This window comes from Xiphophorus maculatus, chromosome 11 (assembly GCF_002775205.1).
Source record: "Xiphophorus maculatus strain JP 163 A chromosome 11, X_maculatus-5.0-male, whole genome shotgun sequence".
Classification (NCBI taxonomy): Eukaryota; Metazoa; Chordata; class Actinopteri; order Cyprinodontiformes; family Poeciliidae; genus Xiphophorus; species Xiphophorus maculatus.
Window position 1 is genome coordinate 9,612,701 of NC_036453.1, and position 26,295 is coordinate 9,638,995.

General features: G+C 37.1%; 1 protein-coding gene across 1 annotated transcript; it reads left to right on the forward strand.

Moving 5' to 3' along the window:
- Positions 1-4,371: 4,371 nt before the first annotated feature.
- rars (arginyl-tRNA synthetase) lies at positions 4,372-26,205 on the forward strand. Its single transcript, XM_005800369.3, has 15 exons — positions 4,372-4,494; positions 6,322-6,456; positions 6,917-7,105; positions 8,120-8,228; positions 9,119-9,219; positions 9,879-10,000; positions 10,117-10,237; positions 11,378-11,507; positions 12,319-12,423; positions 12,854-13,032; positions 13,156-13,265; positions 14,663-14,768; positions 20,482-20,654; positions 23,476-23,723; positions 25,924-26,205. The coding sequence occupies exons 1-15, from the start codon at positions 4,450-4,452 to the stop codon at positions 26,031-26,033; spliced, it is 1,983 nt and encodes a 660-aa protein (XP_005800426.2). The 5' UTR covers positions 4,372-4,449; the 3' UTR covers positions 26,034-26,205.
- The last annotated feature ends 90 nt before the right edge of the window (positions 26,206-26,295 follow it).

Sequence of the window (26,295 nt, forward strand, 5' to 3'; positions counted from 1 at the left end):
CATTGAATTCCGTTAAGGCCTGAATATTGTTTTTGTTTTTCTATGATAACTGTTATAAACATGCATTTTTTTTCAAAAAGAAACAGCTCCTAACACGTAGGTGCTGCATTCGTCTTTGGGCAAAAGAGATGTGGTGATTTTGTTGGCAAAAATTACTTGGGACATTATTTTAGGAATGTGACAATATTCATTCAAACTTTTACAGTTAAAACAAATCAAAATTTGAACATGGGTTCTGTAAAATATTTAGTGAAAGCAGCAGGTTTCTCTCATTTGGAAATCCCAGTGTTGTGGTTATTGAAGTAGACTTGATGAAGCCTCAAACACCTGCAATTACCACATTTGTCCACAGGTGTCACCAAATTATATGACAGAGGTGCCCAAAGTCGGTCCTCAGGGGCCGGCATCCTCCTTGTTTTAGTTCTCTCCCTGGTTTAACACACCTGGATCAAATGGTGGCTCGCCAGAAGAACACTGACATACTGAAAAGGTTGTTGGTACAACCAGGAAGAGAACTAAAACGTGCAGGACGCCGGCCCTCGAGGACCGACTTTGGGCACCCCTGGATTAAAACTCTCATTTCTTCAGTAGAATCTGCCATTTTAACTTAAAACAAGCAGCATTTAAGATGATTGTAGAACATTACGAACCAACTCAGAGAGGTTATTCGGGCTTTACAGACACACTCTTGGAAAAATAAGCATTTTGTCAATTCAATTATCTAACCAGCTCAGCAAAATGTAGAAACAATACTAACTCACTAACACTCAGGTAGTTTATTGGATAGTCTGCACTTTATAAAACTTTAGGAGAAAAAAACACAAAAGGAACCTTGATCTGAGGCTTTTTAGAAGCCTCTTCTTCATGCTGGATGATTATTGATTGTTGAAACATGCAGGAAGTGAAGATCAAAATGTATTTTTGATGACTGTGAATTGTATGTTTGTTCACAAGAGAAAAAAATCTTCCAGTCAGCCCATAGGGACATAAAGGTTTCTCTTTAGAGACTCCTTATTTCTTTCTGACTGATTGGTCCCGTTTTATCAGTCTTAACTTTTGGCTCCATCCTGCCATGTTTCCCTACTATAACTGGAGTATTTATGTACATATCACTTTGATGTGTTTTATAACTGGAAGTAAAAATGTTTTGCACCAATATAATAAACATATCACCTTTTTATTTTTTCTGGCCCTAACTGGACCATTAAATGCCTCTTTACTGCAGCTCTTTCAGCTTGTTTAGGTTTCACAGCCCATGCCGTTAGGGTTTTTGATCTCTTCATTGGTTGCCTGTTTTACTGTTTACACAAAAATTAAAGGCATAATTAAGGATGTTTTTTTCTTTTGTTGTTGTGGGGTTCTTCAGAGTAGTTATCGGTAATGACCTGATGGCTTTTTTTTCTGTAGAAGGCAAAAACTTAGCTGAAGTGTTTGAGGAAAGATTCTCATGCTTCATCCAATTGAATGCATGGCAGAATGACTGATTTAATTATATTTATATATTTGAAAGGGACATGCACATTAATTAACATTTGCAAAAGGCACAGATGCAAATATGCCAGATTTAGTAGAATTTTCCAAATTTTTGTCCATTGTCCCTGAGCAGGTAACATTTTACAAATTCAGCTAAAACATTAATTCATGTATAATAAATGAAGAGTCAAATGATGCAGTAGCATAAAGTAAATGGTATAAAATGGTTGGTGCTGAGTGCATTTTGCAATTTGATCGGATGGATGGAAAATTGTGGATGATAGATGATAAATTGGACGGATGGTAAACTGGATGGATGAATGTAGGGATGGTAAATTAGATGGATGGTTAAATGTTAAATTAATTGGTGGATGAATGGATAGTAAATTGGATGGATGGATAGCAACTTTCTTGCGATTTTGAACAACATTTCAGACAAAAAAAAATTGGGCCAAAATCAGAATCAGCAAGTTAGGCTCTTTAAAAGATCGGTAACCGGCGATCGGCCAGAAAACGGCAATATGTGTACTCCTATAAATTTGGCAGATGGATGGATGATAAATCGGTTGGATGGATGCTAAATTGGATGGAAAGAATTTTCGGTTGAATGGATGATAAATCGGATGGTTGAATTGTAAATTGATTGATTGGATTGATGGGTGGTGAATTCAGTTAACGTCCTATCCTGAATAGACGTGATGTTGAGAGATTTTCTCTGTTTTCTAGAAACTCGTTTGACTTTAGTCGTTCTGCAGGTCCTGAGTCTATAACTGCTCTACAGGTCCTTCCTTTAACCAACCACAGCTTCTCTCCAGCGGATGAGCAGCCTAAAAAATTACCACTGAGGAGACATGAACAGCCTAGAATCTGCTGCTAGTGGACCCAAATACTGTCTGCTGCCCCATAGTGGTGAACAGACCCTGGTCTGTGTTTTAAAACTTCATGCCTTGCTGCTACAGTCATTCCAGATGTTTTCCTCTGATCCCTGCTTTTAGATGAACTGCATTGAAGAATTGGAAAGATTAGATCCTGTAAATGTTTTCAGTTCATATGAGAACTCAAATATTTACACTCTGTTGTGATGAAATCCAGAGGTGTTAAATGTCTTTATTCAGTAGATAAACTCTATTCCTCCTCACAGGAAAATAAGACCTTATCCTTGTCTTCCTCACTGAACACAATGGCATAAACTTTTGCCTTTTCTTTTATATACTTTTTAACCACAAACAGGTTTGTTTTCTGAATGTGGTCAGTCTTGTATAGCACATAAATGAACTTATGAACCATAAACAGACCAGGATGAAGGAATGTCGGCTTTCCCAAGGAATCACAGTAACTCATGTAGCTTTTGTATAATTGCAGCTTTTTTTGGTCTCATTTGATTATGATTTTGTTTTCTAATAGTCCGTATTATGACTGCTGATGAACCAGGTGACGTGTTTGCTGACGACTATGACAACCATATGGCGTGTATTTATTGCACTTTTGTGATTTGGGTGTGCTTTTTTTCCCTCCAGTTTTGTTCTTTTTATCAAAAGTCCAGAAAAAGCTGTGAATTTTATTCTCAGACACTGTAACTGTTGATAAGAGTTGTAAATATTTCACCAGCACAAAAAATGAAGATGGCAGACAAAACACAAACACTATGTTTCGTAGTTTCACAACAAAAATAAAAAAAATGTTTTTCTCTTATAATTGAAGTTGTTGTGTTTTTAATTAGTGACTGCATATTAAGAGCTGGTACAGACTTAACAAAATGACAAAGTAGAATACCAATGTCCCAATGGTGTTCCTCATGTACAGAGAGAAGGAATTTAGTGTTAATATACAAATGTTTTGTCCTGCATGGTTGCTGACATTGATTCTTGTTATGAAAGAAAATGTTTATTTTTAAGGAAATATAAGAGAACATAAAGAAAATTAAAAAATCTGTACATATAACTATAAAGGAGGTGAAAGAAGTAAATATTTGAGAAAACGAATCAATGTAATAAAAAAAACCTAAATGAAATATATATATATATATATAGAATTTGAAAATGCAAAAAAAAAAAAAATCAAGTGAAATTTGACATTAACAAAATACAGAATACGGAAAATATGAAACAAATGGAAATAAAATTAAGATTGAAAATTAAATGGAAAATTTATTATTAATGACATTCAATTAATACAGTGAAAATGTGGTAGTTGGGAAAGGTCTTTTTTGGCATGCAATATTTGGTACAGTGATTACTTCAAGTCATTTATTTATTTCTATTGTCATTGACAATTTTGACAGGATCAGTCCTCCGTATAGTTAGGCACCGTAGCTTCTAATGAAAAGCTAAAATCCCTGATTACTGGAGACCTTCTTTTAAGCACGCATATAACCGCCCACAATGTGCTTTAATATGCACTCATAGCGGTACAGCCAATCAGCGCCAATGAAAAATAAACTCTGCTTCTGGACAAATGCCAGCCAGTAAGTAGACTGTACAGTAGCATTGCGCCAATATATTTCAGCTTCTAGGTGTTATGCCGAGAAACGCATGACACCGGAAGTCAAGGACTTTAAAACATAAAAAATAACCTGCAAAGTAAAACACATTTAAATTTAAGGTCATAATAATAAAACACACTTGTGGTTATTTACAGTAACCCTTTCCAGACTGATACAGTGCATGCCTTTTTTTAATGAAACTCAAGACTCATATTTAAGTTATGTTTTAGTTCAGGTTGTGAATGTTTCTGATGTTTTTTTTGTTTTGTTTAATTTTTTCTGAAAAGATAAAACATTGCAAAGATATAAACCAAGCTTGGCTGTGATGGAGGCTCTCATTCCGGTCCTGCAGGTGGCGCTGCACAAATGTAACAAACCTCTATCATAGACAACGAATGTAAATCCTGCACTTCTTCCTCATCCTGCAGTTTGTTTCATCAGACACGAGATTGTGCTTCCTATCGGCAGCATATTTTTCCACCGGCTTTTCAGAGATGGGAGACCCAGTGACCGAGTACACAGCCCGGCTTCAGCACCAGGTGAGCCGCCGGTGTGTCATTGCAGCCATAGACATAATAAAGAGGTGCTAAGGTTTTTAATAGCGAGGCTAAACGCTTTAGAATAATGTTAAACTGTCCAAGACAAGCCAAACTTTCTACAAAAAACATTAAATTTAACGATTTCCTGTTGAAATGCAGAAAGTGTCGTTTAATAAAAGTCTGCTTTCACAATTTACAAGTAAACAGACTTGAGTTTTGAATTCGGCTTGTATCCTAAATATAAATGTCATTTTAATGGTGAAAATTGTTACTTTATTTTCTCTTTATTCACCCTTGTTCTACTGTCGAAGTAGTGAAAAAATAAATAGTTCTGCAATATTCTAAAGCTTAATCTTACATTATGTATTTGCCGAATTTGTCACAATGTAATATTTAAGTTTGTCGGAATGTGGGCCAAAGTTAATGTACGCGTCATTTTAATTGCGTTAAGCACTGGAGTTATTGTTGCTTTGATTTTGAAGTTAAAATCACTTGTTATTAGAAGGCCCTTGGCGCCATCTGCTGGAGGTAGAAGAATTGTAACATTTTTATGTGAAGTAAAAACTGGATTTTTCAGTCAGATAATCAAAAAAAGATAAACAAACGAGATTCTAAATTGTTTTTTTAACCAACGATGTAAATTAAACTTTTTCTAATCCAAACATTTTTTTGTTTTGACTCTGACCTGAAAATGTGCTAAATTATTTAACAATATTTTCAGTGCACTTCATTCTTACTGAGTTTAATTCCTTTTAGTAAATTTGTACATGTATTTAATTACAGCATGCTTACAACAAAATCAAACATAAGGTAAAAAAGATAATGTTACCAACTTAAGTGGATGAATTTTTATCTGATGTTTATTCCAATAACTGACAGAGAGAAAATAACTTTTGGTTTCACTCTGACCAAGTTTGTATTTATTCAGTGGTGGAGCCGAACGGGAATTTTTATTGCACTATAGGTATGTCACAGATCGGGTCTGTGCCAAAGGTTTTGCTCTGTCTTGCAAAAATATTGATACCTTCTTAATCATTTTGCGAGGATACAGATACAAACTTTAATGTATTTAATTTGGATTTTATGTGATGCACCAAAACAGGCTTTGAACATCTCACTGAGCAGAGAATCCTGTGAAAATGGAAAGATTATGCCCTGGCAAGTAGAGCATTATTCAGAGAAGTGGCTCAGGCATGTCTGGAGGAGCTACAGTAGGAATGGGCGAGTTAATCAAATTTTCGGAATATCTGGATTGTTTTTTTCACCACAGCACTACTTGTGTTTGCATAGCTCAGAGTGATGTCGGCAGGGTCATTTTTGACAAGCCTGTTTTAGAGCTTATATTTATTTAAACGTTGAGACTGATTACTAGGGCCAGGCTAAGATTTGTTATTTATTTATTTTTAATTACAAGAATAAAGCCATAATATTACAAGAATTCAGTTGTACGACAATAAAGTTGAAATAATGCAGAAATAAAATTTTATTACCAGAATATTTGGTATCAGTTTTACAGATAAGGAATCTCTTTTAACACATCAGCATCACACTATTATCAGTAGCAGAACTTTGAAACAATCATGTAAGCAAAGTCTAATTTGAAGAAAGAACCACGGACTAAACTGGTTACATCAGATCTTGATAATTGTCTCAATAAAACAAAGTTTTCTTGGAATTTTAAGACGTTCTCCTTGTAAAATTTATTATGACTATATCTTTTAAATAATAAAATTTTGTTACCTGGCACTCATCGTTCCATCGTACAACTCAGTACAAGTGTTTTGTTTCATTTTAAGTTTTCTGCTTTTCTTTTTTTTTTTACAAAAGGAGCGCGAAATTCAAAGTTTGTCTGCAGAAATCGAGAGTCTTAAAAAGTCTCAGAGCTTTGAGCCATCGCAGCGCCTGGAGGATCTGCGGGAGGAAAACGCCAGACTGAAGTATCGCCTCAACGTCATGAAGAGGGTGGGTGGCGGCTGGCGTTCCAGTCTGGCTTCAGTAGGGCAGGGCGAGAAATCAACTTTATAGATTAATCAGATTTAGGATTTTTGAAGATTTAATGTTTGGAAAATTTTTTTTTTTTTTTTTTTTTTTCATTCATTTACGTATTTTCACCAAAGCTCTCCTTGGCTTTTCATAGCTCAGAATGATGTCATCTTGGTCGACAAATGTGCTTTACAGCTTTTAATTTGTCACGAAATTCTCACAGAATGTACTTAACACTCCATCGTACAACTCACAGAAGGGATGGCTGAAATATCTACCTTTTTGGAAATACTTTCAGTCATTTCTAATTTATTTTTTAGAAAAGAAAGAAAAAACGTATCTATTAAAATCAGAAATTGTATCTGGTATAAAAAAAATGAGATTTTATCTTTAAGTCATATTGTCGTATTGGTAATGGGGGCATTGTTGTTTTCCTCAGAGTCTTCAGGAGGAGACGCCACACTGCGGTAAATCCATGCTGAACATCAACCAGCGGCTGCAGGATGTTTTCGGCGAGGCCATCAGGGCTTCCTTCCCTGACCTCGACAACCCGCCGCTCGCCGTCACGCCCAACCAACAGGCCAAGTTCGGAGATTACCAGTGCAACAGCGCTATGGGCATGGCTCAGGTGTGTCTCTGACTGCTTCTTTTTTTCCTCTAATGTTTCTTCTTCAAACGTCTCGTTCATCACACCACTGGGAGCAGTGGACGCAGAAGAAATGGCGTTCCCCAGTTGTTAATGTCTCACTGTTATCAGAACATGAAAGTTATCGATTGATGAAATCTAACGATGGATCTTATTGATCGACTAATTACTTGATTAGCGGCCATTAAATTCTTAAAATCCTGAGTTTTTTCTTATACAAAGAAGGTAGAGCTTTTTTCATGACATAAAGAGTAAAATTTTTCCTAATATACTGAATTTTACAAAAGTTACATTGTAGCATTTCGTCTAAGATGTATTAAATACTGGCTGAATAATCCAGTAGTTCTCACACTATTAAGCAAAAAGGAACCTCTTAGGTTGCTGCATGGATAAATAAACATGAATAAAATAATAATGTGTAATTTACTTAATTCCCTGTGAAAAGAGACTCTTACAGGAGAGAGGTGTGTGATTTCTCTTGAAGGAGTAATAAAACTCACTACAGCCCTCAAAGTCAACATTGCGTATTTGGCATCATGTTTTCACCATCATGTTACAAATTTTCTGCGTAATTTCTACCACTTTCTGTTATCACATCCTCGCCTTCATAGCACTTCAGTAATTTTTGGGTGGAAAGTTGACGCTCCTTCGTCATGTTGCACAGCTGGATGAACAATATTATTCTTAAGGATAAGAATAATATCCTTGTTGAAGTTTATATTTCAAAACAGAAAAAAGTGCATTTTCCATCCCACACCTTTGTTGGGACCATTTCTCTTTTCCGTTGTGATATGGCTCTGCTATTTTTGTTTCTGTATGACCAGTGGCGCCCTCTGTTTATGACGGCCAACACTACATCACTAAGAGAAGGTCTAAGCGAACGTTATTAGCTAATTGATTGGAACTAATTTCGATGGAAAAAGCACTAATTGGCATTTCTAGTGCCGATGTTTAGAATCTTTTAAATGCAGATCCTTTCTGACTGTTTTCTCTCAGATGCTGAAAACGAAGGGGGCAAAGTTGAACCCGAGGGAAATCGCTGAGAAGATTGTCCAGAATCTGCCAGATAACGAACTCATCCAGAGGACGGAGATCGCTGGACCGGGTAGGAGCTCGATCTGAGATCAGAACCTCGCTGAGTTTAACTCTTTCAGACACACTTCCTTTTATTTAAGATTTAAAACTCCTCAACAAATCATCTGTTGCACTTTTCCAATTATTCCAATTATTGCCTTTTTTCGGATAAGGGATTTCTTGTATTTGTTTAATATTTGTTCTTAATAATTTAAATGCCATAACAAATATTTAAAACTTTCTAGTAATATATTAATATCTTTAGATCAGAAATCTTATCATTTTATTAATAAAATGTTTTACTGCTGTAACAAATTAATGAAATAAATGAGTACTTTCACTTAACTATGAACATTTTGTTTATTAAAAAATAAATACAATTTTAAAGAAATTTGAAATAAAGTAATTTTTAATGGAATTTGCTGTATTATTATTTTATCATATCTTGCTTTTTTTTTTTACAAACCTTAAATTATTTGGCACTGTAAACTAAAATTTGTAATTATAAATTCACCATAAAAATAACTATTTTGTAGTACATAAAAATGTATATAATATTGTGTTTTATTGATGTAAATCTCAGTGGATTTAATTTAAAAAAATTTAAGTTTTGAAAATTAAACAAGAAAATAAATGAAATGCTAGAAAAAAATCTGTTAATGGTTGTATAATGATTTCAGTACTTCTACATTTTTCTGAAGTTGCTCAATTTTAACATTCCTTAAATTAAAGAATTGCAAAATAAATGTTAAAGAATAATTTGTCTGGTTGTTCTCCAAATTTTCACTTTTAAAAAATATTTTTAAAAGCAGATCTTTGAGTAGCTGTGCATTCAGCTTTCCTTTAAAACCTGCAGCTTTTTGTTGACCGGTTTGTTTTCGCTGTGGCTGCTTCGCCTCATTCCTCTGCTTTTCTGTCCAGGATTCATCAACATCCATCTGAAGAAAACGTTTGTGTCCAAACTGCTGACCAGCCTGTTGCTCAATGGCGTCCAGCCGCCGCCGCTTGCCACCAGGAAGAGGGTTTGTCTACAGAATAAAACTTTACTGTCCTCTTGCTTTTTTTTTTTTTTTTTAATTGTAGTTTTATGTTTTACATTGTTCCCAGGCTTTTATTCAAGGAAATTTTCATTTGTATATCACTCATATTTATTCCTTAAAACACAATGATAAAAACTCATTTATTCATATAGAATATGCAGCTAACATCAACACAGCTGATTTGACTTTTTTGGAAGGAGCTTAATAGAATGTTCTATGAACCTGGTTAAGCTAAACTTGAGTTCTGGGTAGAACATATCTACTGACAGACTTTTGTTTTTAATTTAGTTTAAAATGTTTATATTTTTTGTACAGTTTTCAACTAATTATTGTTCTGAGTGTGTTGTTCTTCCAGCAGCTGGCAATTTTTTGTGTTTTTATATTCCAATTAACGATTAAATGATTAATAAATTAGACAATTATTTCAGTTATCACTTAATCACAATTAAGCCGATTAATTGTTTCAGCCCTATTCCAAAATGTAAATACTTCCATCTACACAGCATTCAAAACCAGAGGGAATAATTGCCCAAACTAAACGACTCAACTAAAAAAAGAACAGAATAAAATACTAAAAACAGAACAAATGAGAAATAACAAAGGTGATATCGATTAGTCATTTTTGTCGTCTCGTTGCCTAGGTGATCGTGGATTTCTCCTCGCCCAACATCGCCAAGGAGATGCATGTGGGTCACCTTCGCTCCACCATCATTGGCGACAGCATGTGTCGGCTGTTTGAGTTTCTGGGTTATGACGTCCTCAGGTCAGAGTTAAACTCCTCCAGCCTCTGCAATCCGGATCATAGCAACTCCTGGAAATGCCTCTGTTGTTGTTGTTGTTGTTGTTGTTGTTTGTCACACTGTTTGTTGACGTCGGCAGGCTGAACCACGTCGGCGACTGGGGGACCCAGTTTGGGATGCTCATAGCTCACTTGCAGGATAAATTTCCAGACTACCTGACAGTGTCTCCTCCCATCGGTGACCTGCAGATATTTTACAAGGTCAGTTCATAGGGTCAGGGTTATTTCAGCTCATTAAAATATTTAGGGGTGTACCAACTGCAGTTTTTTGGCTGGTCACTGATCTTTTAAAGCCCACCCTTTTGATTCTGATTTTGGCTGATACCAAATCTTTTTTTGTCCATTATGCTATTATCGTTGGATTGGTTAAAATAAGTCTAAACAAAACATGTTTATTAAAGTTTTTGCACAAAATCATTCTTCATTTTAGTCTGCTCAGTTCTGCCTATTTGGAGTTTCTTTCAGAATCAGAAATTTTAGGGCTTCTCTCACTTTAAATCCAAATAAGCTGCATCTGGCTGCGCCCCCATTCTTAACATTTACACTGTTATGTTCAAATTCCTACATCACTTGCAAGTTCAAGATTGAAGTTCATGAAGACGAGGAGTTTGCCCTAGATGTCCATTAAAAGTGCCAACTTTGCATTAAAGTGTCATTATTTACCAAATGACACTTCATGACAACAGTCAGTCATTCATAAAGACTCCTTCATGTTCATGACAGATGTTATGTTTATGACAGTGTCATGTCAGTCGTATGCACACTCCGTCAAATAGTGTTACCAAAACATTTTCTTAACCATGAATCTGCAATCTTTACAATGGACAGAGGAGGTTTTTGCCCTCTGTATCTCTTAATAAAACTTTAGAGCTGCAAATGTTGCATAACTTTTTGAAAAAAAGATAACTTCTAAATATCCGCTGCAGGAAATGTTGTCATTCTTAAATAACCACAATTTTATTTATAATTTTTAGTTAAAAAAAAAAGACATTTTCTTCTACAAGATGTTTATTTTTATGAAAAATAATTTAAAGACACACAATTTTCAACGTAATAACTAAATAAAGATTTTAAAATATGTTGCTCATACTTTTGGTGACAGCTGATGCAAATATTCTATCAAAAAACTTCTAAAGCCTTTTGTTATCATATCTACAGTATATTTAAAAATAATATGTTTTTTAAAAAATTATTTTTACCCATGTTATAAAGGCTCCGGAGTCGCAGGTTACGGATCCCTGGTTTAGAATAATAGAGAAAAAAAAACAATTGAAAAAGTAAGGAAAATCTGAAGGTAAAAATAAAAAAAATATTTTCTTTCTTCTCCTTTTTGTCCACCAGGAGTCAAAGAAGCGCTTTGACGAAGACGAGGAGTTCAAGAAACGGGCGCACCAATGTGTTGTCAGGCTGCAGAGCAAAGAACCCGACTTCATCAAAGCCTGGAAGATGATCTGTGACGTTTCCAGGAGAGGTGGGCTTTTCCATGACACTGAAAGAGAGACATATTTATGTTTAAGTCATAAGATTATGAGAATGAAGTCAGGTTAGCAAAATAAAGATGCAATATTACCTTAAGAAACTTGTAAAATTATGAGAATTAAGTTGTTTTAAAGGGAGAAAATCTTCAATAGTTATCAATATCTGACATGATCAGCTCAGTAACTCCAGTCATTTCAAAGTCTTGCTGTTAATATTTTGATGCTGATGTTCTTTGTAAAACTGACACCAAACTGTGATGTCACAAGATTCTCAACTCTCCATGACATTCATTTTACAACTTTATTCTGGTAATATTATGACATTATTCTCACATTTTTATGACTTAATTTTCAAATTTTTATGACTTTCTTTTCTTAATATTAGAACTTTATTCTCATAATTTTACACCTTTACTCTTGTATTTTTACACATTTATTCTGGTAATATTATGACTATTCTCTTTTTCTTCTACTTTATTCTCTTATTATTGTTACTTCATTCTTGTAATATCAGAAAACAAAATTCTCCTAGTCTGGCCCTAATATCTAATCATACAGTATATTTTAACCTATAAACTTCTTTTCGTGTTTTGTTATAATAAAAAAAGTCACTTAGCTTTTTCTTACATTTTAATTTAGTCATTGAAATGACTTTTTACATTTCAATCTATTCCTTTTTAAAGATGTTAGTGGAAAAAAGGTGACACAGTAAGATGTTTGAAGTAAATAAAATAATAAACTGAGGTTATAAATAATTCTAAAGTAGAATAAATCTGTTGGGATTGATTGATGTGATGATTCCAGAGTTTCAGAAGGTCTACGACTGTTTGGACATCCAGATCGTCGAGAGAGGAGAGTCGTTCTACCAGAACCGGATGACCCAGGTGGTGAAGGAGTTCGAGGACAAAGGTGAGACTCAAAGCATGACTTTATTCTGCTGATATTATGACTTTATTCTGGTAATACCCATCTTTGATCTTTCAGCAGTTTATTTTGTAATCTGTCACAGAGATCCTGTTTTTAAGCAGCTGGTATGGATCAACTGATTGGAAGAATGGATGATATATAGATATAGTTTTTATTTTACAATGTTTTTATAGCATGTTCATCATGCTACGATTGTTCACAAATAGAATAAAACAGGAGAAAATCAGTAAATAAATTGAACAATTAATGAATAATGTTGCTTTGACAACATGCCAACTCTTGAAGCCACCACCAGGAGGTGCTATTATCATAAATATCTAGTCTTGGGTATTTTTTACAGTTATTATAGTCTAACTTCCTCATTACAGTCTTAATGTCTAACCTCTTCCTGCTGCCGTTATTTTCTGCTCAGGTCTGGTTGAGCTGGATGAAGGCAGGAAGATCGTCTTTGTTCCAGGTCAGTCCATCCCGCTGACCATCGTCAAGTCGGACGGCGGCTACACCTATGACACGTCAGATCTGGCAGCGCTGCGTCAGCGGCTCTTCGAGGAGAAGGCTGACATAGTCATCTACGTCGTGGACAGCGGCCAGGTGAGGATTTTTATCACTTCTGACCTCCTCCAGCCGTCAGACTGTCAAGTTTCTGCCATTTTGTTTCAAGCTGCAGTGACTTCAGATTATCTTCTGTTGTCTCTGTGTGGTTTCTTCCCCCAGGGGATGCACTTTCAGGTGATTTTCTCTGCAGGACAGATGATCGGCTGGTACGACCCGCAAGTGACCCGGGTAGAGCACGCCGGTTTTGGAGTGGTGCTGGGAGAGGACAAGTGAGTCTTAACCCAATTCAATTCATGAATGGATCGTTTATGAACATGGAAGAGTTTATGTTTTTTTGTTGAAACTAAACCTGCTGAGTGGTGACGAACTACTGGTTCCCCTCAGTTAATCAGTTATGGTATCAAGAAATTACATTTCAGCATGAGGGGAAAACAAACCCAAACCAGATTGTTACGTTTATTACAATGGTGTCCATTGCAGTTGTGTGAAATCCCCTCATTTTGTTCCAGCTGAAACCCAACCTCATCCTAGCGGCAAAACGTTGTAGCAAAAAACTTGTTTTTCTCCTAAATGTATGTGTTTCCATTACTTTCTAATTTGTGCAATTATCATGTGATTAATTTTGTACAAAATTAAAGTTTGTTATTTGAGAGGGCAGACTTGCAGTATTATGCCTTTACCAATATGTTTCTTGAAAATGGTGTCAAAACGTCGTGCTGTGGTGGCGTAGTGGTTAGCGCGACCCGTATTTGGAGGCCTTGAGTCCTCGATGCGGCCGTCGCGGGTTCGACTCCCGGACCCGACGACATTTGCCGCATGTCTTCCCCCCTTTCCTTCCCTGTTTCCTGTCAGCCTACTATCATATAAGGGACACTAGAGCCCACAAAAGACCCCCTAGAGGGGTAAAAAAGAAAAAAAGAAAATGGTGTCAAAACAACAACTGCATTTGGTCCAGAACGCTGCTGCTCGGATTCTCACTAAAACCAGGATGATAGAGCGCATCACTTCATTTTTAAAGTCCTTACACCTGCTTTCTGTAGCTCAGAGAATAGATTTTAAAATGGTGCTGTTAGTTTCTAAATCACTGAATGGCTTAGCACCACAATATATTAAAGGTCTGCTGTTGTTGTATCAACCTTACAGACCTCTCAGGTCTTCTGGTTCTGGTTCTGCTATGCTCTTCCTCCCCAGAACCAGAACCAAACATGAAGAAGCAGCATTCAGCTTCTATGCACCACAAATCTACAACAAACTTCCTGAAAACGGCAAAACTGCTGAAACACTGAGTGCCTTTAAATCTAGCCTACAAACCAGCCTGTTTAAAGTTGCTTTTAAAACATAATCAATGAAACATTAATCAACAATCTGATAGTAACCATGGCACTTGACAAAATGTAATGTTTCAATTGTTGACTGTGTCCTCTATGACTTTGTATTTTTGTGTTTTTATGATGTAAGACACTTTGAAATGCTTTGTTGCTAAAATGCGCTATACAAATAAAATTTAATTTGATAATCTGTGGGACAATTAATCATCCAGTAAAATTTGTTACCTTGACAAGCTCGGTCCCATCTCTCTCTCTTTTTTATCCCTTCCATCCTTCTGTCTGTTTTGTTTTGTTTTTCTTGTGCAGGGTGTTTATTTTCTTTGTTGTTTTGCCCCCAGGAAGAAATTTAAGACCCGATCTGGAGACACAGTGAGGCTGATGGACCTGTTGGAGGAGGGACTGAAGAGATCTATGGACAAACTGAAAGAGAAGGAGCGAGACAAGGTGAGACAACCGACATCAAGATCTGATTTCCACACTGCTGCAAGCTGAGAATCTGAGTTTTTTGTTGTGGAGTTTTATAATCATATACATTTGGCCCATTTGTTTTAATAATTTCCTTGAATTTTATTCTTAAAAATGTTTTTTTTTTCTGTTCTGTTCTGTTCATGTTTGTTTTTGATGGTTTACACGTGTAACAGTTGTCTTTATTGTTCTTCCAGCTGTTCTTTTTCTTCACATCATTTATCGGAGGTTTCTCCTTTAGAATAATAACTCAAACCTCTCTTCTCTGCTGTAACGACGCTGTTATTTCAGCTCGTATTGTAACAGTTTTTTTATCAATATTTAGTGTCTGAAGTTAAATCTTTGATAAGCGGTCATTAAGCGAGCACCGGGACACCGTCCAGCTCATTATTTCTGCCTCCGGATCGCTCCGAGGCAGGTTTTCATAGTAATGACCTGCTCACTCTGCGGCAACCGTTAATTCTTTGCGCTGAGCCAAACCACAGGGCTCAAACCGAACCAGAACTTTAGGTTTTATGTGCTGAGGTCGGCCCGACTTCAACACGCTTTGGGTTCTTTATCTCCCTGCTTTTTTCTTCCTCAGCTCACAGCTGCACAGATGCTGCTGCTTTCTGCATCAACTTGTCTCTTCATTAAATCTCTGTAGTGGGAGTTGCAGATTTCGCCCAACATGCGGGTAAGAAGCTGGAAACCTTAGTTGTGCAATCGCTGGTGGAGTTAACTTTCTCTTCTGTTTTCAGGGGAAATGACGCCTAAACTTTTACCTTTTTCAACCTGCGGTTTTAAATAATTTCGCTTAATCTCGTTTATGTAAGATTTGTGTTACTTTTCTCTCAGAAAAAAGTGTGACTCGAGGTGGTGGAGGCTACCGCTAACTAGCCCATGCTAGATGGTTAGCTTTTTTGCATCTGTCACGGTTGAGTGCAAATTTATTGCCAGTTGGCTGGATGATGATGTTTTTTGCCATGTAAAGCTAGCATGGCGCCTACCTGTCAGAGCTTGGAAATAAATTCAAACTGGAAAAAGTTCTCGTTTTACTGAGATATAAGATTTATCTCATTAAAAAGAAAATATCTACTAGATTTAGTAAGAAGGTCATAACAGTAAAATATGTTTTACTTAATATGTTTTAGTCCACTTTATTCAAACGAGGTCGTTTGTCTAAAAAGTCTGGGTCTTTTCTGGAGTTGTGAATGCATAGTCAAACTGAAGTCTGCCTACAAACCTCGTTTCTGTTCGGTTGAAGTGAACTATGGTGCAGGTCGAAAGCACATATGAACACCAAGCAGACCGGACAACGCTACGTAAACTAAAGCGCAGAGCATTCTGGGTAAATACAACCAAAACAACCATGTGAGTCTAGTGCTAGCTGGAGAGGTGACTCGTCATCTTCTGCCAGAAACAAAAGGGAAATACTACAACCGCCAAAATCTGATATATCCTTTATGTTTACATTTTGTGAAGAAGGGAGTTTATCGTCTTTTTCAGAGTTTATGTGTTGGTTCTCAGTGCAGCAGGTGAGGGGGTTTACAGGTTTCTCAGTCAGTTTGGTTTGTTTGACACTGTAATTTGAAAGCAAACTACACCTGCTGAAAATGTAGCAAATGATGTAATTTGGATCCCAACCAGAGTCAACTGGACTAACAGGTTTGAAGAAACATGTTGACAAGGAGAGTCAGGGAGAGTCCTTTATGCCTTTTTGAGAAGTCGCAATCTGTAAAACTTCAGTTTTTGTTGTGCTGGATTAAAACAGCAGGATTCCCTCACCAGTTACATGTTTCTAGATTGTTTTATTTTTTTCCATCTTAAATATCATTCAAGCTGACATCAAAAATGTCTCAAAAAAAAAAAAATCTTGACTTGCTGAAACATGCAGTTTCCCTGAGACCAGACCAGATGCTGCAACGAGGAAATCAGTGGAACTGACTTTCTTGTTTTACCTGAATCTGGCATACAAACTAAATCTATATCAGGCGTATTTATTGTGCCAATTAAATGTAGACTGCTGCAGGTTTCTTAGGAAAAGATTAAATGGAAAGAAAAACTCCTGGATATGAGTTTAAACCCGCCTGATGTTCCTGGTTTTTTTTTTCATGTGAGAAGCTGTGTTGTCCTATAGTGGATATGAAAACCTGTGAATGTGTCGCTGTGCCTCTAAAGCACAATAAATCACATCTCCCAGGATGCTGTGACCTGCTGACTGAAGGACAAACCTTTAGTGGTTTATAAAATCTGAGTCTGCTTATTGAATTCCTCTGAAGAGAGAACTCTCTGGACTCAAATCCCTGGAAAAACTTTGATTAAAGTTTCTTTTACAAAAAAGAGAGAAGCTCCGACAAAGATGACCTGGTGTTTTGTATATTTTTATAAATAAACTAACTTTCTCTGCGATGGACTGGCGACCTGAGGAGGGTGTACCCCGCCTCTCGCCCGTTGACAGCTGTAGATAGGCACCACCCCCACCTCCCCCTGAGCACAATGGGAAAACGTTGTAAAAAATGGATGGATGGAAAATAACTTTTTGGTTTGAAGTGGGAGGGAAAGTTGGTGGAGGTTAACTAATGGATACAACCTTAGACTTTCTGGAATAATTTGTCCAAAGTGTTTCTATTGGTTTAAGTCAGGGGTCCCCAAACTTGGTCCTCAAGAACTAGCATCCTGCATGTTTTAGTTCTCTCCCTGGTAGTACCAACATGTTAATGTTCTTCTTAGGCCTTCTAATAAGTCATCATTGGATCCAGGTGCGTTAAACCAGGGACAGAACTAAAACATGCAGGATGCCGGCCCTTGAGGACCGAGTTTGGGGACCCCTGGTTAAGTGAATGAAAAAATATTTTAATTTTTATTATTAGAAAAAACTTTTTTTATTTTTGTTTCTTCCTCATATGCTGGTTTGTACTTTAAAATATATTAATATACATATTAAGTGTTGTGATATATCAGAAGTAACTTCTGGAGGATTACATTTTTTCCTTCCCATAACTAAAGATTACATTGTCTATGAAAAGTATTCACCTCCTTTGACGTGTTTTCATTTGTATTAGTTTACAAATCAGTCATGATTATACAAAAATTTACTTCAAAAAATAAAACAAACAAAGTTTTAAGTCTGACAACCCTGTGTGAAGCAAAAACTCCGCCTCTGGCAAATGTAGAAAAATTCCACAAAAGTGGGCGGAGCCAGGATACACTGAGTGGTGTGGCCAGGTGTGGGGATGAGAGGAAGGGAAACGCGGGGCTGTGGTCAGGATGCTAAAAGCACTTTTGCTATATTATAAACTTTAATATAATTAGTGGCTTTCCAGACAAAAAATAACTAGTGAAAAATCTGGCAACTCTTATTTTCTGTGTTTTGGACACTATTATGGTGACAATAATGCTGTACCGAACTCATGGTGTCACGTAGCACCGTGAGCAATTCCTGTTTCCTAAACCCTGAATAAAGTCTGACATAGATGTTCATCCATGTGTCGTTGTAACAAATGGGAGAATTGAGCTGCCTGTGTACCGTTCTACTGAAGGAGACCAGCGGTGAGACAGTTTCAGGTAAAATATTGCACAGTTCTGGTTCAGGGTTCAATGAAATGGTTGAATATTCTATTGGACATATTATCTATTGATATTGATCACATCTATGGCAATATAAATTGTTGTTGAGTCCTAACAGAAACTTAAAGATAGAACCCTAAATAACCTATGTAGACATAAAAAAGTTGATTTGGGAGTTGGTTTCACTGAGGTGTAAAGTAGAAACTGATTTCTACAAAATAATGATTTTGACTTTGGATGCACTGATTAGAGTTTTCTGGACAATTACCAATCTTTCAAAAGCCAATTTTGATTTTGGTCTAAGCTGATTTTTTATTTTTATTTTTTCTGAATAGTCACTAAGTGGTGTGTTTAATGCAAACGTGCAGACATGACCTGGTGAGCAGGTCTGCCAGTCGGCCCTCTTTTGTGGCAGAGCAAAAGGGAACAGTGGCTGATTTTCATACCTTTGAGGAGGTAAATAAGATTGGATTGTGGCCACTACATCTCAGTTGAAGTATCTGCAAAGCATTTGTTGTGAATTTGTGTATTTATACTTCAAAAAGACAGAAGATGAATCGATTGTAGGAACCCGGAGAAACTCGAGGAAGAACGTCGACATAAATCGAGCTGCAGCAGTGTCAACGGTGCAGACGTAGGTTCTCGGTGTCTGCAGTCTTTTTTAATGAGCTTCAGTTAGCAGATGGTAGACGTGGGCACTGACCCAGGCAGCGAGCAGACTGCCGGGCGAGGTGGGCCTGCAGGGAAACTGTGCTGGCATCAGTCTCCATGCAAGTTTCTTCCCAACATCAGAATCTGTTCAGCTGAAAGTTGCTGAGTGTTGATGTCGCTGCACACAGAGCTCCAGGTAGCACCCAACCAGGTCAGCGTCCCTTGTTTTTTGCACCCCTGTTAGTTTTAGTTTAGATGAAAACACCTGAACATCAGATGGAAACACAGGATTGGAAATAATCTCATCCAATAAAACTGAGAACTGCAGGAATGAAAATGAATCTTGGAGCTGTGTTGGTTTGCAACCTTGGTGAGTCCTTGATAGAAAGATTAGCCCTGGATCCCTGGATGTGAGGAGACCTCATAAAGAGACACACCTTGGGCTTTTGATTGATTTATGAAAGGCAGCGGCAGCTTAAGACCGGGTCATCTGTCCATCTGTGTTTTGAAAAGAGCTTTAACAGAAGAGATGAAGATGTTGAGTTTGCATCAAGATTTAAATCCACTAAGGGAAAAAACTAGTGTCATAAAATGAAATTGTTCTGGACTTTAAAGTATTTGTACCATCTTGAACACGCTTTGGCTCTTATGGAATCTGACAGCTAACCAAAAAGTTAGGTTTGTTAACCACTAATTCACTAAAGAATGCTAGCTCTGCTAATGCTAAATTTCTAAACACACTATAAAAATTAATCTGTCTGCCTGGTCATCCAATCTACCTTCAATATTTTTGCCCAATCTACCTTTTATATGTCTGTCCTTCCAAATTATCATCTGTCCATTCATTCATCCAGTCTATGTTCAATCTATCTGTCCATTGGTCCAATTTACCTTCTGTCTGTCCATCTAATTTCACTTTCATATGCCCATGAATGTCCAGTTTATCTTGAATCAGTCTGTCCTTTACATCACATTCTTCTTTGTCCATTTTAACTTCCATCCGTTTGTCCATCTTACCTTGCTAACGATTCTCTATTTTGTAGCCCTAGATACTTGACCTTTTGTCCATCCATCTGGTTTTCATTTTGTCTGTCTGTCCAATTTACATTTTTCAATTTGTATACATCAATGACTATTTTTTGAGTCTCTGTTCCTTTGAAGCTTAATTTGATGACCTGTCTCTTACCTTGTCCTGATTCGTCCTGTTAATTCTTGTCTTGTCGAGTCACATGGTCTCCTCAGTCTATGTTCTGCTCGACTGCAGGTTTTTATTTCCAGCTGCTCTCATTTTAATCCCCCTCTTTACTCCCTGCGGAGTCAGAACCAGATTAGCTGGTTTAATCTCTGCCTCAGGTTCAGTAAACTAATGATGGAAGTTATATTCAGCTCACTGCTTTGACTCTTAGAGGGTGAAACAGTCTTCAGTTAATACAATCTGATGAAGGCCGTCCATTTATTGTTGATTGTGGACTTAATTTTGTGGTCTCTGCAGGTGCTGACTCCAGAAGAGCTCGTTAAAGCCCAGAGAGCCGTTGCTTTTGGCTGCATCAAATACGCTGACCTCTCTCACAACCGCATCAACGACTACGTCTTTTCCTTCGACAAGATGCTGGATGACCGGGGCAACACGGCGGCCTACCTGCTCTACGCCTTCACCCGCATCAGGTACAATCCCACCACTTCTTTCAACATCTGTAGCTTATAGCAAAAAAACCGAAGAGGAGGAGAGACATTGAAAACTGGTGAAATACGAATCATTTAAGGTGCTGCATGATTTGTACACCCTGCTATGCTCTACATTGCAAATAGTAGTTCATTATTGGGAATTTTGTCAACTGTATACAGGGTTTTATTATCATTTTAGTAACTATTAGCTTGTTGTTGAGCTTAGCTGGGATGAATGCAAATAATTACTTACAATTAATTGTTGAGTAATGGTTTATTAGATTAATATTTGTTCCAATCGATTCACTAATAACGTCCGCTTAAACCTTCTCTTAGTGATGTAGTTTGGCCCCCATCCAGCAGAGGGTGCCGCTGGTTATCCTTAAGTTGAACCAGACCAATGATACAGAAACAAAGATGGCGGCCATACCATAATGGGATAGAGAAACCGTCCAAAAAGAGTCTGCTGTGGAATGGAAAAAGCACTTTATGTTTCGAAACATAAACAGTTGACAAGCTTTTTACTGCAAGTTTCACCTTAATAGCTCTAATTCAGCCAAGCTGCATGACGGAGCACCGTCAACTTCTCAACCAAAAATGACTAGGAAGGCGAGAATGTTATGATAAAAAAATCACAGGGAATAACAGAAAAATTGTAACATTATGGAAAATAACATGATACCAATAAGCAAGGTTGAGTTTGAGGACTGTGGTGAGTCAATACACTTCATGGAGCAAAGTTTTAGCATTTAGCAACCACAGATGGTACTGTATGAACATCTCTTCGTTCATGGGGAATTACGTTTCACATATTTTATTTTTTTCAATTCAGCAACCTAAGACATTCCTGTTTTGTTATGTATTATAAAGGTCTAAGTTTAATAATGTGTGACGATGACAATGAGATGGTCGACTCTCTTGTATTAAGAGGTTTTCAGCAAAATAGGTGACTGTCAGTTAATTGCTAGTTGATCAATAAGATAAACCTTAAATTTACTCATTAATTGCTAACTTGCATCACTAGCTGGTTGGACAAAAAGGATGAAACATATCTCATTGATTTGGCTGATAACATCATTTTAAAATTCAAGGCACTATGTGAAAATCTAAAAAGGAGAATTACATATATATATATATACACACACATTTCTAAAAACGTTTGTAGCCATTTTTCTAAATGATTGCAGGTTTGAGGCCATCAGTTCCAGCTGCTGTTCATAACTGGTTCTCAATCCCAAGCGTCTCTTTCATGTCCTTAACCAGATTTTGACCCTAAAATCCATAAATGTCATTTTTGTTCACATAACTCTCGATGATCAAATGAAACCGTTGTGCTTTAATCCTGTACAAGTGATTTTTTTGTAACCGCTCTCAGCAAATAAAACATCTCAAGTTGGGAAGTATTGAAGGTTCCCCGCTGCTTTTACTTCCTGCTTGGGATTTGCCAATCCCTCTCCTTGGTGGCAGCCAACTTGCGCTTCTCTTCCAGGAATCCTGGCGTTTCCTGGTTGAGTTTCACACCTGAAAGGACTCAACTCTCCTGTAGCATTTCGATAAACCCCAAACCGACAATCTTCTTGTTTTATCAAGAAATCCAAAAGTTTAGGAAGTAAAATCTTCAACTTTCTCCTCTCTGTCCGGTTGGAAAACCTCCCACATCTACCTTCATTACCCATAATCCTGTGCCAGAGGATTAGTCTTTGGGGCGTTCCTTATCCCCGCCGTATCGAGCGTCGCCTCTTCTTCCTCTCCATCGTCCCTGGAGGAGTTAGGATCTGGATGGCAGCGTGCCCGGCAGAGATTGATTATCTAGTTTTTTTATTTTTTCCTGCAAGGAGTCTCACTTCAGAGGATTTGTCAATCAATAGCTCACTCACTGTGGGTGGCTGACCCCCTCGTGAGTCACAGGAAGTGAGACATAAAGGTTGAAGTCCTTTAACCTGATCAGAAGTTGCACTTTTTATTGTTTTAAACCAGATTAGAAATATGAAACCTCTTTAAAGATCTGTCTTTTAAATGTTTAAACAATGAATCAGTGTGGTAACTGTGGTAAGTTTTTCATTATAGTTTAATTTTATTTTGTTGTGACTATGGATGCACCAATAAGGATATGCCCGCAGATATTGATATCCAATATTAATATTGCTCTTGTTGCCAATAACCAGTATTATATATTTTATATGTATTTCACTGCCCTTTCCTTTTGACACTCTGAAAAAAATCACTGTACTTAGGAAAATATTGGTTATTAATATCGGCCCCAGTTTTATTTATCGGACCGATATGTTAAAAAATTACTAATATCGGCTGATGCCCATCTTAGTGCCAATATTATGCATCTCTAGTTTTAACTTTTTGTCTAATTCAGCTAGTTTTAGCTAGTTTTTAGTATGTTTGCTCATTTTTATTAGTTATTATTAGTTAAGTGTGTATAATAAATTACCAACTGACTCTCAACTTTTTCTGTCACCATTTTGTGGATTAAGAGCCACCAGCAGGAGTACGGAGTACCGTAATTTACAGACAGCTGATGTAAACTGTGCGTGGGGAAAAACAATTAAGTTTCACAGTTTGAAAGGCTTAAACATCATAAACACAAAACAAACGATATTATATTATAAGATAAGAATGTGTTAGCTTTACAAACGTATCATATAGTTCCTGTTAGTTATAGTGTTTTCACCATTGATTAATGTTTTGTTTATTTCAGCTTGGCAAAATGTTTTCTCAACTTCATTATCTTATTAGTTTTAATTAAGTGTAATAACCTTGCAGTGAATGGATGTACCGTATATATATTTATCTTTTGATGTCCTGTCAGGTCCATTGCCCGTCTGGCCAACCTGGACGAGGCTACGCTCAGGAAGGCTGCAGAGACAACGGAGATCCTGCTGGACCACGACAAGGAGTGGAAACTGGGGAAGTGCATCCTGCGCTTCCCGGAGATCCTGCAGAAGATCCTGGACGACCTGCTGCTGCACACTCTGTGCGACTACCTGTATGAGCTCGCCACCACCTTCACTGAGTTCTACGACAGCTGCTACTGCGTGGAGAAGGACCGGCAGACAGGTGAGCCTCCAAACAGAAACAGGTGCTTGAAGTCCTTGAAAATTCTTGGATTTTTTGGGTAGTTTTAATACTTAAGTACAGAAAAGCAATTCCAGCTCTACAGATCTCTGTCCTCTTCCTCTCAGCTGTTTAGTTTTAAAAATAGATGTTTTAGTGTTCTGGAAGTGAGTCTGCAGATTAGCGGGATGTCTCACTCTGATGGGGTTTCAACTAAAAGCAGCGCGCCGTATGTTAGTCCTCCTTCCTGGAAGTGCTTTATCCCTGCTGTGCTGGAGTGAGAGCACTTCAGGCTTAGAGTTGATTTATTATGCTAATTCTCCACACACAAGCTGTAACTCCAGTTGGAGTTCATTGTGAAATTTTTCTCTATTTGAAAGCAATTACTATGCTTTTACATTAAAGATGAACATAAAGTACGCCTCATTTCAGTTTTGCTTTATGTCAGGGCAGAAGTATGACTTTTAAATCAAGTTACAAAACATCAAATGAACTAAGCACAAAATACTGAACAGCTTAAAAAAAACTGAACTAAAATTTCACAATAACAAATTTTGCTGGATGATAAATTGTCCCAGAAGTTATTGTGATAAATTATAATTTTGTTGTTCTGAGACCATTTTCAAACAACACACTGGAAATAATGTAAGTCCACCCTTTAACAGACTGATAGTTTAATTCATAATGAACATTTAACACTGGTACTGGAAGATATTTTAAATATGCAAAATGAATAAACAAAACACGCAAAATTACCCTTCAAGAAATGGACTAGTTTGGACCAGCGCGTCAGACTGAAGCCTCTTCTCATCCAGACTTTGATGCAAGAATAACAATCAGTCATCCAAATGGAAATGATCAATCTTGTTTTAATTTATCATGCTATTAATTGATTTATTGTTTGATTTATTGCTTTAAACTTGAAGTATGGCAGTTATGAAATTTGTTTCCTTTCTGCATATTCAACTAGAGACGATCTGTTTGTTTGAATTCCCTCTGGTAACTCCAGGGAAGCATCAATGTGTGTAAAATCTAAACTTTTTCCTCATTGCCGTCTTTTTTCCACATCCAACGCCGTCTTTCCTCCGTTCACATTAATGCGTCGTCTTGTTTGTGTAAATTACAGACAGAGCCTGCTGTCCGCCGCCGTCCACGCCTCTTTAACGAGCGCTCTGCCTAATGCAGCCTGTGCTGCTCGTTACGGACCGCCGGGTTTCTGCTCCGTCACGTGGTTCCGACCCGATGGGCTGAACGCTCGTTGTGCTCTGGATGTTTGGGTCATTGATTTTTATTTGCTGTTGACTAAAGAGAGCGTCGTTAAATCTGACTTCTGACCTCTGATCGTTTGTTCGATCAACATTGGTCTCATTTAATATCTACCAAACATTTGGCTTCATTTCTTCTCTCCATCTCTGATCATGTCTTGTGGTTTCAGAGAACGTTCATTCATTAGCCTCAAGATAATCTGTTGGGTTTTTTCTCCATGACTCATTTTACTGACTGTTCTGTCTTAGGAAAAGGGAAATGTGCATGTAAACAGATGAAGTTTGTTAAAAAATAAAAGCTGGAAGTTTTTAGCCAAAAATGCAACTGAAGTAATCTTCTTGCACAAGTCTTATAATTATATTACAATACGTGTAATCAGAAACCAGAACCCTTATTGAAATATTGACTCTTCTGCCCTGACAAGGAGCTGTTAGCATGTCATAATAGTCATGAGATCATGATACAGCAACACTCTTCAGTCAGAGACGTCTGCAGATTCACTGCTACTGGAGATCCTTCCTGCCCACAGCAATCTTCATCAGATTTAACCATGCACCTTTTTTTAAACAAACTTCTTAAGGAATACTTGTTGGTTTTTTCCCTTTAGGTTTAAGGTAAAACTCTTAGCTTTGAGTTTTTGTTTTATTTTCAACTGTTTAGACCCAAAATTATGGAAAAGTTAGAAAGTATGATTAAAAATCTGACTTAGTTTAACCTAATATCAACACAAATTATAACTGTTATGAGTTATAATTTTTAACCAGTAAGATGGGTGAAAGTTTAAACTCTAAATAAAACAGAGTTCTGGAGTGGTTCAAACTGAGTCAAAAACTATTTTTCCCCCCTTTCATTTAATGGGTCAAGTTGTGAAAAATCTGATTGCTTGATCGCAGATTGAATGAAAAGCTGAATAATGAATTTGTTTCTCTGTCTGTAGGTGAGGTGAATAAGATCAACATGTGGAGGATGCTGCTGTGTGAAGCCACCGCCTCCATCATGGCCAAATGCTTCGACATCCTGGGCCTCAGCCCGGTCCAGAGGATGTGATCCCGTCTTCTTCCCACTTCAGCTAAAACTACAGGAGCTCTCAGTCAGTATTACACAGGACTGCCATTTCAGACTAAATCTGTCAAATCAGAGGGAAAATGTTAAGTTTGGTTCATTAAATATCATCTCATGTGAAGGATATTTTTTAAATAAAGAGCCATTCTGAAACTGAGTCTCTCCTTTTTTTGCTGTTTATCTGAAACTTTCTGCAGAAGGAAAAAAAAATCTGAACTACCAATTTTAGAAGTGTCTCACTCTTCCT

Coding starts and splice junctions, on each gene's coding strand:
- rars (XM_005800369.3), top strand. CDS start 4,450: ATGGGAGACCCAGTGACCGAGTACACAGCCCGGCTTCAGCACCAG. Junction 4,495..6,321: donor CAGCCCGGCTTCAGCACCAG/GTGAGCCGCCGG, acceptor TTTTTACAAAAG/GAGCGCGAAATTCAAAGTTT. Junction 7,106..8,119: donor GCGCTATGGGCATGGCTCAG/GTGTGTCTCTGA, acceptor GTTTTCTCTCAG/ATGCTGAAAACGAAGGGGGC.